The 11137-nt window shown below is 38.2% G+C and overlaps 1 protein-coding gene across 1 annotated transcript; it reads left to right on the top strand.

Moving 5' to 3' along the window:
* The first annotated feature begins 1497 nt into the window (after positions 1–1497).
* On the top strand, positions 1498–7953 carry FTCDNL1 (formiminotransferase cyclodeaminase N-terminal like). Its single transcript, XM_043577414.1, is given in 5 exon segments — positions 1498–1720; positions 4646–4717; positions 4720–4746; positions 6204–6272; positions 6275–7953. Coding segments are annotated over 5 exon segments (396 nt in total). The 5' UTR covers positions 1498–1572; the 3' UTR covers positions 6355–7953.
* Positions 7954–11137: the final 3184 nt, after the last annotated feature.

The raw sequence follows: 11137 nt of genomic DNA, 5'->3' as shown, positions 1-11137 counted from the left end.
AAGAGGCAGAGAAACACTTACCCTTTTGACTAACAAGCTTGACTGCTCTCCAAAATTCCGGTGGCCGCTAATTTCAGCTTTTGCTGTGAAGGTAGATTTTTCTAACACCATCTTTGTGTGATTTAACTGTCCACAGGGAATCAAAATGTGGAATGAGAGGATGAAACTAATCCTTTCTTTTGCACTGTTAGGGGTTGCCATAAACACCATTTGTTAAAAAGCATAATTATGTTGGGAAAGTGCCTGATGAGACAATTAAGCTACATAAACACACTGAAAACAAATGAAAGCCAGAAGACGCCCACACCCCTTGTGTAAAGCAATTTTTTGTTTACACAGAAGAGAGAGGTCTGAGCTGCCTTATTACAACAATGTTATTAATGTCTACAAAAGCCTAATGACCGTATTTTCATGAATTTTCAATCATGAGATGATGGTCACAAGATGAAAACTTGCTTACAAACCTGAACTAACATGGAGCCTTGCGTTCCCTCTAGGTTAGGATGATTAGGCCCATGAACAATCCTAGTGAACAGAAGCCAGAGGATTGATGCATCGAGAGTACTATTATTTGCAGCAGAGCACACGGTTTAGCCAAAACTCATAAGCTTAAAGTTTGTCTCAAGCTTGGGCACATTCACTGCGGTATTCCCCACACTGAGAACATTACCCGATACGAAATAACCCTTATCAAATAATTTGTTGAATGGATTCGTGAGGGCCACATTTATTTTTAGTTACGATGTTTAAAAGAGACCTAAATATGGCCTGGTCTTGAAAAGGGGAATTCTTTTCTTATTATTTTGAGATATTTAAATTTCTTTAGTCAATAATATTTGAGAGTCGAAAAATGCGATTCTAGGTACTAAAAAGAATCAAAGCAACCTCCAAAACTTGTGTAATTAATGCATTTTCACCAAAAGGATCAGTCACATTTTTGGCATTGTTGGTTCACGTAGGATATATATCAGATTTCAGTTCCAGGAAGAGAATCCTGTGAAAAGATTTTCAACTGATACAGGAATTTTGGAGACTGAAGTATAAGAGGAATTTAGTCAAATAGTTGTCACTTAAAGCACCCAAAGAGTCCCTTTTATTTGTTCATATATTGCCTGTGGCATGGCCCATAGAGATAACCTTTCTTTTTGCCAGAAAAATAATTTTTATAAGAATCTTCATTTCTCTTTTTAACAGTTCCCTAGTTAAGTCTCATTTAACAAGAGGATCATGCTTATTTGATACATAGGACAGACCTCAAAAAGAGGATAAACTAAGGAAGATGATGTTTCAAAGGGAATAATATACTTTAACAAAAAAGTTTCATTTCCATGACAATTCAGGCTGAGTAACTTGCCCTGTGTGTTCTAGTGGTGTTAACTATGTTCCTACGTTCATATGTGTGTGGCCACCTATGCGTGGTTTCCTGGTTGACTGGATCTGAGGATTTTATCCTTCAGGTGTTCTGCAGTAATGAAATGGTGAAATGTTCATATTATGACTGCTTGGTTTCCAAAAAACTAATTTTTATAAGGTTAATGAACATGAAAATATGAACACACCACAGAGACCAAAATGAACAATACTTTTTCTCCTAGAAAAATCACCATGTCTTCCTCCAGACTGGGGCTCTGTTTGGCTGCCTGTTTACTAAATATTTCAGAAGCCAGAAGGAAATACATTGTTGAGAACATAGCAAAAGCAGCTCTTCTTGAAAAAAATGGTAGGAACAACAGACAATTGAAGCGAATATGTAGTGTTTTGATAAATACAGTAATTTTTGTGTAATGCAGACAGTGCTACAGAACACTCTTCTTTCTTCTTAGACTTCCCTCCTTGTTCTTGGGCTGTTACAGCTTTTGCAGGACCCCAGGATACTGAGATAGATCGGTTACTCAGATGTGCACACGTGCTCTTTTCCAAAAGCCTGCATACGCTCAGCAGCGCACTAATTCACATTGGAGAGCGAGTGTCTGAGATGAGCATTGTTCAAGATTTCAGGCTCCTGAGGAGGATATATTTACATAAAGGTTTAATGTTTCCCTCATGGGCCATTTATGTGATCATTAATAGAATGAGCATAATTGTACCTTATGCTTTTTATTCGACAGGTTAAATAAAAAATAAACTTGCCAAATACCAGCTACTTTTCAAAGCTCTCCTGCCAGCAAAGCCCATACTTTCATTACAACATTATTATTTCTACTCCATTTTCTCCATATAAAAACTCTTAGGCAATTGCCTTTAAGTGATGTGTGTAAGATCACTCAGCAATTCAGAAGACTGGAACTCAAGCCTCCTTACTCCCTGGGCCAGTGTTTCCTGTGAGAGATACCACTTTTTATTTTACTCTTGTTAATATGTTCATGTGGTGACACACAGTTCTAGATACCACGTGTTTTTACTTTCATGCATACACAGAACACAGTGTATTTTCAGACTTCTAATCATTAAGTAGATTAAATTTAAATTTTTGGCAACAGGTGAGCATGAGAGTCACAAACCTGAAGCATTTGAGACAGTATATTTTAATTTCTGATAGTCATTTTTGATTCGGTGGCTATTTTTCACGAGAAGGAAGTGTTTTCCCCTAGCCCATTTCTGATGATGAGCACATTTAAGTTACCACCTTACAACTTTGCAGGAGCTGCAAATGTCTAAGAAAATTCCTGATAAATTGCCGATAAGAAAGCCCCTCTGGAGTCAGTCTGCAGCTATGCTTTCCCATTGTCTTTGTGGGAAGAGCCAGCTTGGGTCCCTCATTGTCAGACATAGTACCTCTAATGGGATTGGGTTACCTGTCTCTGTGATTAAGTGAACGTGCAGAGACATCTGTGGAAGCCATATACTGATGGACGCCTGAGTCTCAACTTCCCGTTTTTATCAACTTATTAGTGGCAGCAGCTCAAGTGGAATTACAGCTATTATACTCCATTACAAACACCAAACAATTTACTTCTGCGGAGATCCATTGACAGTTCCTACTGCCAGCAGTAATTTTTTTTCTATATGCATGCTTAAGAAATTGCAGGAGAGAGGATTTCATTCTTCTAGCATTTGATTCAATTGTATCCTCTGAAACTGAGAATAAAAGCTTTTCAGAAGAAGATTTAGGATGAAAAAATAAAATTATCTCTTTTCTTCCAGGAGCTAGAGGATGTTGAAAAAATACATAAAGTAAGAGGTTGTATAATCGTGTTCTTGGCTTCATCTTTTACAGTTTTAAAAATGAGGGAAGGTGGCACTAGTTAAGAAAATGACCTGTTGTTTTACAAATATTTTAAAGACGTTTATTTTTAAGTGAGTGGAATAAAACTATATCGTCCATATTTTTTCTGATTAAGCAATGTGAAAACATTTAAGTAGCCTAAAAGGTCTTAGGTAAAGGAACCTGAGTTATAAATTTTAGATGTATACCAGGGCAGGGCTCTATAGATGCTCATTTGGCTATGAGTGAGTGACATATGTTTATCTTTTCGTGTTATTAAAATTAATGGTGTAGGGCTGCTGTAAACTCTGTAGTTCCTGTGTGTAACTTATTTTTCCTCTCCTCTGAAAAGATTAATTGTTAGGCTGCCAGGGGACAGGACGACAAAGGTATAATAGCATAGCTAACGGTTTAATTACTGCCTGAAAACTTTTGTCCTTCACTTTGAATTTGCTTTTGTAGGCTTAAGGGGGACTTTTAAGGAGGCTGAACCAGGCTTGTAAACTTTAAAAATAACTTTGGGGTAATATGCGGCTGCCATACAAGTGTATAGCAGCTTTCTCCTCCAGGTTACACATTCAAGTGAGTCATAAGCCACCAAAAGCTGGAAGTCGTTAACATCTGAAGGATGTTGGTGGCCTCTGAAAGGAGATGGTGGAGACAGAACAGTTTCTAATGGACAGGTGCATACATCCCAGAAGCCTGTGTTTCAGACACTAATTGGCCTATCCTCGTTTTACCAAATGTCAGATTTTTATCCAGACAGTTTGATTTGCGGGTTTTCGAAGGAAAAATTGGCAAAGCCTAGAGGACGAGATTGAGAAGGAGCAGAATTTAGAGTGATGTGATTTGGCGACTGAAAGAAGAGGCTACCATCTTAGACTGAGTTAAGAGAACCTTGGCAAACTCAGTAGCGAGTCCAAGTCCAAGACATGATCTGGTGTAGACACCAAAGGCTAGCATCTGAGCTGAGCCGTCTGGTTATATAGTAACCAGATAGAGTTATAACTATAATCTGGTTATATAGCAACACTATAAGAAGTAGCCATTACCACCAGGGAATTTCATGATTAGCCAATGTCACTTCAAAGGTCAAATACCAGAATTTTTCTATTTTTTTAACACAATTTTTAGTGTTTATTTATTTTAGAGAGAGAGAGAGAGAGTGTGAGTGAGGGATGGGCAGAGAGAGAGAGAGGCAGACACAGAATCCCAAGCAGGCTCCAGGCTCTGAGCTGTCAGCACAGAGCCCAATGCAGAGCTTGAACCCATGAACCGTGAGGCCATGACCTGGGCTGAAGTTGGAAGTTTGACTGAGCCACACAGGCACCCCACAGAATTTTTCTATTAAACTAAATTTAATTGCACCAGAAGATCTAAATTATTAAGGATTCATCACAGAAAAAAAATTCTAGCATGTATGTGTTGTTTTCTTTACAGGGCACAGGTATCCTGAAGTATCAGTGCTCAATATATTTTCATTTTCTGATCAAGACTACAACAGATCAATCATTAAATAGCAGCTTCTGTTAATGAGTTAGGTAAGATTTCGGTGTCTTTATGTATATGTCTTTTGATGAAGGATAAGATTCAGGTAGACCTGAATGTTCTTTAATCACTGATTTCCTGTATAAATCCTAATACTCCCGAGAATCTATCTTAAAACTGCATTTCATTATTCTTCTGAACATGTATATCTCAAATGTTTCCAATTTTCTCTTTAGTAAAATGAGCAATGGGGTCCAAGGTTTAATATTCTTTCACTGAAGATGATCCTGTATCAAATGTGGTTAAGGAAACCTTTTCTGGTTTTAACCTGTGAAGTAATAGTGTAGAAATCAGCCTTAATTTCACCAATAACTTGGCATGGAATGAAAGAATGAAGTATGCCAAACAGTTGTGTTTTGGGTTGGGAGCCTGAAATCTTTTTTTTTTTTAAGTTTATTTATTTTGAGAGAGCACATGTGTAAGTGGGGGGCGGGGGGGGGGCGTTGGGCAGAGAGGGAGAGAGAGAATCCCAAGCAGGCTCAGAGCCATCAGTGCAGAGCCTGATGTGGGGCCCGAACCCACAAACGCGATCTTGAGACCAAGATCCAGAGTTGGACACTTAACTGACTGAGCCATCCAGGTGCCCCAGGGAGCCTGAAATCTTGGGTTGGTTCATGGGTTGAAATGAAATGAGCTCCGTGTCTCATAGGGATGTTGTCAAATTTAATAGGAAAAGTTGAATTGGAAGAATCATAATTGTTTAAAGAAAAGCCTATATTATCTTAATACTGCTTAGTAAAGGGTTCCAAATATTTTCAAGTAAACCTGATTTCAACTGAGTGTCTTCTTTCAAAAGGTGTATTTGTTTGGAGAGCAAAAAGCTGACTGATAACTTCCAGCAAGCATAGGACTGATTATCTTGAATGTTAATCATAGGATGTAAAATTTGCTTCTTTGTTATTTATCTCTATGGCTAAAATGGTCGTATTACACTAATGAAAACTCAGAGTAGCAATAGTATAGGTGTTTATAATATGTACTTCGATATAATGATTCAATGAAAAACTCTAACTACTGAATAAGAGCAAAACTCAAATACTTATGCTTCAAAAAATGTATGTGTGTATATTTTAACGTAATCATAAAACATTCTGAAAACATAGAATTTTATCAGATTAATTTGGTAAAACTGAAAAAATTGAAAGTAACCAATTAAAAAACTGACAAAGTTATTTAAGACTGATGAACATTGCATAATTCTTCTACTTTGGGGAATAAAGAGCTGGCAGAAATACAAAACTTTATGACAATTGGGAGGCAAGGCAAAGGGAACTGTTGATCTTTTATTTTTCTTTGTTTTGGATAAAAACAATCTTCTATACAGATTGAAAACAACAACAACAACAACAACAACAAACCCAGAACAACTAGTAAGACAGTAAAATCATAGCTGCTGGTTTAGATGCGATTGAAAGTTTAGTGATTGCGGTTTCCAGTTTCATGTTTTAAGGCAATTCCGTTTTGGCTGCCAGCGTGGAGGCTTTTAAGTCTGTGAATATGGAGGCTCAAGAGGGGATCCACCTTGCCTGGGAGCAGTGGACCTCATTCCCATTTACACTCTATCTCGTGGACAAGTGGACAAGTGTGGAGCTGTGGCCTAAGTAAGAGAAAGTTTAGGGTAGTGTGTCATTCCTGGTTGGAAACCATTTTTTTTTTTTAAACAAATCAGAACAGTTTGTGACAATATAATCATTCCTCAACTCCCTGGAAGAGTCGACCTTGAAGAATTATATCAATAATAGGCTTTCATGGGTTGCAGTACATACCGTGGCTTTGTGACTTCTCTCTCCACTTTCCACCCCATGACACTATGGAACACTAAATGCCGTGGGATGGGGGTAAATCAACCATTTGTCCCTTACAGATTTGCCATAGATCATGAGGAAAAACAACAGTAGTTTCTAATGAGTTCCTTAGATTCTTCATGGCAGAACAATGGTGTGTTTGGCCCATCTGTGTCCTATTTTCTTGAGCAGGGGTAATGATGAGGTTGAAAAACCACTTAAATGTTAACTCCTACCCCTTTTTCCTCTGATTTTTTTTCTCTCTTTCCCTATGTACAACTCTCTTTAAGATTTGCTTTGGAACTGAACTGTCACATGCTTGATTTCAGCCCCAGGGGTAAGTTTAATTTGGAAAATTTGAGCTATGTCACTTGAGGTGTTTTTGAATTAGGCAAATTGGGAGAAAAGAAAGACCTTTTGCCTGGACTGTCTAGCTGCACCATGGTTAATTACGAGATGCAGAGGCTCATAACCTTTGGGGGAAAGTCCGCCTTAGGATAATTGCATTCTTCTCTGTATGACCTCAGAAATCCCTGTATGATGTTGCCTCATGTATTTCATACTGAATTGTCTAACATTTGGGATGTAGATTTGGACTCTGAGCTACATCAAGTACTGGCACTAGTAAAAGAGACTTGTTTCCAGAGGAGCACCTCACCACTTGTGCTGCCTTTTAATGTGACCTCACAATCTAGGGATTATTTCCCAGGGAAGTCATGGCCCAAAATTTGGTGTACTTTTTATCCAAGAAAGAGTTAAAATTCAGCATGGGGGAAATATGTTTCACACGAAAACGAAGAGTTCAGAATTGTCCAGACCTGAATAATGATTTTAATTGTCTTCAAAACAATTATGTTCAATTACATTAAATCTCAAATTAGCTAGTACATGAAGTTCTCCATTACATCAGGACTGGTCCTCCCCAGATGTTCATCCCGCGTAGGAGACAGTTGACAGTCGGATGGTCTGGACACAGTATTTCTCCCTTCCCTTGCCCTTTTGCTTCATTGGCAGCTACTGTACCTCATGATTTAAACATGGACATTTCTAATTAAATGAGAGCTCAGCTGCATTCTTGAAGTAATTTATAACATTTGATTTGAAATGTAATAGCTTCAATCTTCATCTGATTAAAAACAGTCATATACTGTACATGGTTACTATTTTGATGGCTGCAACATGCAGTTTTTATTTTTACATTCCCCTTTCGACACAGCTGTTCATCTAATATCATCCATTTTTTTAAAGCTTTTTTTATTTGTTGTTGTTGTTGTAATAGCATGTTCAGGCATTCTTATGAGGTAGAAGTATTCAATTCTAGGATCTTGCTGTTCTCACAACAGTGAAGGGACATTTTTCACTAGGGTAACGCCTTCTCACGGAAACCAACTTTTTTTTTTTTAATGTTTATTTATTTTTGAAGGAGAGGCAGAACATGAGTGGGTGAGGGGCAGAGAGAGAGGGAGACACAGAATCCAAAGCAGACTCCAGGCTCTGACCTGTCAGCACAGAGCCTGACGTGGGGCTTGAACTCACAAACTGCAAGATCATGACCTGAGCTGAAGTCAGATGCTTTAACCAGCTGAGCCACCCAGGCGCCCCGGAAACCAACTTTAAGATAATAATTTAACTAACTTTCTTTGGGAGGAAGGTCAATGGAGAACATTCCAGTGACATGAAAAATAGTTAATATTTACATGTGTGATTCATGTACGCTTTATATGCAAATATTCTGAATGATGTATTTCAGAAATTTTTTATAGCACCTGTAAGCTTTCTTGTAACTTAAGGAATGAGTTCTTTTTTTTTTTTTTTTAATGTTTATTTATTTTTGAGAGAGAGAGAGACAGAACTTGAGCCGGGGAGGGGCAGAGAGAGAGAGGGGGAGACACAGAATCAGAAGCAGGCTCCAGGCTCTCAACTGTCAGCACAGAGCCTGCTATGGAGCTTGAACTCACGAACCATGAGATCATGACCTGAGCCAAAGTCAGATGCTTAACTGGCTGAGCCACCCAGGTGCCCCAAAGGAATGAGTTCTTAAATTGAGGCCCAAAATTGGCGTTCAGGGCCTTATAAATGTCGAAATCATTTGCAAGTTTTATGCATGGGCATTTGTGTATATGGACATAGGGACAGACACACATAATTTTGCATATAATTTTAGTTTAAGAACTTTTAGAATAGAGAGCACAGCAATGCAGAGGCTGAGAGGTGAGAACATCCTGGGTTTGAGGACCTGCAAAGGACTTCAGCATGGCGTGCTAGAACTTAGAGATGAGGTGGGATGGTAGAGGCATTCCTGGGCATGTTAAAAAATGAAGCTTCAGAGATAATTAGAGGTCAGAGCATGAAGTCCTATATGCAAGGTTAAGGAGTTCAGACCTTATCCTAAAAGCAATGGGAACCACAGAAGAGTTTTAAGCAAGAAAGTGGTATGATTGGCTTTGAATTTTAGAAAGATTACTCTGCCTGCATGATAGAGGATGGCCAGGAGGCAGGCAGACCAGTTTGGAAAGGTGGTGATAACAGAATCAAGAGAGTGGAGAGAATAGAATGGGGGATGTTGAGGGGTGGGAACAGAGTGGTGGCATGAAAGTGTCATCACTTACAAATGATGGAAGAAAGAGGATTTTGGGGAAAGAGCATGAATACATTTTTTACATGCTGCCATTTGGCAGTTAGATATAAAATTGAGAGCTAGGAGACACAGAGATCTAGTCTGTATTTATTTTAAGCTTATACTTTTTCAAAAATGTTTTGGACTTTGGTTTTCATTTTCAATTAAAATCACATTTGATCTATTAGGCTATATTTCATTTTTATCTCCATTGTCTCTCTAAATTTTTTTCTTTTCTCCCTTCCCCCCCTCCTCATTGTGTCCTTCCCTGTTTCTCTTCTTTCCTCCTTCCTTTCCTCTTTTTCGTCTTTGTTATTGTTAAAATGATACACACACAGCTGAAAATTGAATATTTTACAGGGTTTGTTCCCAAAACTCTAAGTACCTACATAATCCCCTTTCCATATCACTTTAATTTCCTTCTCCCCAGGGCCAACTACTTTCCACTCTTTTGTTTTATCATTTAGGATTCAACTCCAGATATCTAAATACCAACTCATACTGGTACTTTTTGGTTTTTCAGTTTTAGGTCTTGTCTATTGAATTCTCCCTACAGAGGGTGAGAATTTAGCTTCCTTTCACCCCCACCCCTACCCCTGACCCCCAACACACACACACTCTTCCCAATTCTCCCTCTTTTAGATATAGTTATATCAAAATTTGGATAAATATTTAGTGGTTACATTATTATAACTATGTAAATATGATTCATAATGAAGTACTTGGAATGTTATCATTTTACCCTTTCTATGCAACTTGTTGTTTTTTCTGGAACTGATCATTATCTTTTTAATTGCTTATTTAGTTTTTTATATATTGATCACTGGTTTAACCCCAAACTCTCTGTTAATAATGGGATCTCTCCATGCATTTAGATAGAGCATTCCATGTATTGAATGTTCTATCAGTTTTATTATCTTAAAGAACCATCATCTATACCTCTCTGACCTGTTCCAATCAGGACCGGTTGCCGTAAACCCTAAATTTGTTGAGGATAACTGTCATTACGGCATCTCCCTTTATTATCATCCTGGGTGCTCCCTTCACCTCTCTCTGTGTTGGAAACACTGGTTCCTAAATCTCTTATTTTCTCTTTTTTGTCCCCCTTAGTTTATGTCCTCGTTTTAGTTGCACATATCTTTTACTGGCTTTCTTTAAAAAAGGTGGGAGCAGTATATTTTTGAGACTTTGCATGTCTGAAAATTCCATTCATTCTACCTTCACACTGGTAGTTTGACTAGGTGTAGAATTCTAGGTTAGAAATAATAATTCCTTTATTTTGAAGATATTGCATTATTGAATTCTTATTTTTATGTTGCTATTGAGACTTCTAAAGCCATTATGATTCCTGATCTTTGTATGTGATCTGTCATTTCTCTCTGGAAGCTTGTAAGATCTTCACTTTATTCCTAGTGTTCTGAAATTTCTGTGATGCACCTTTGTATGACTCTCTTTTCATTTATTATGCTAGATATGTGCTAGGCCCTTTGAATCCTTGAAACTTTTTATTTACTTATTTATTTGTTAAATTTTTTTTGAATGTTTCTTTTTAAGAGAGAGAGAAACAGAGTGTGAGCAGGGGAGGGGCAGAGAAAGAGAGGGAGACACAGAATCTGAAACAGGCTGCAGACTCTGAGCTTTTAACACAGAGCCTGACAAGGGGCTCGAACTCATGAGCTGTGAGATCAAGACCTGAGCTGAAATCAGACACTTAACTGACTGAGCCATGCAAGGACCCCTGAAACTTACAAAAAAAAAAAAAAAAATTTAATGTTCATTTATTTTTGAGAGAAAGAGAGAGAGAGCATGCATGAGTGGGGGCAGGGCAGAGAGAAAGGGAGACACAGAATCTGAAGCAGGCTCCAGGCTCTGAGCTGTCAGCACAGAGCCTGACACGGGGCTTGAACTCATGAGCTGTGAGATCATGACTTGAGTCAAAATCAGACACTTAACCCACTGAACCACCCAGCCACCCTGAATCCA

Source organism: Prionailurus bengalensis, chromosome C1 (assembly GCF_016509475.1).
Source record: "Prionailurus bengalensis isolate Pbe53 chromosome C1, Fcat_Pben_1.1_paternal_pri, whole genome shotgun sequence".
NCBI lineage: Eukaryota > Metazoa > Chordata > Mammalia > Carnivora > Felidae > Prionailurus > Prionailurus bengalensis.
Note: the sequence above shows the minus strand (reverse complement) of the source record. Positions and strands in the feature narration are given on the sequence as shown.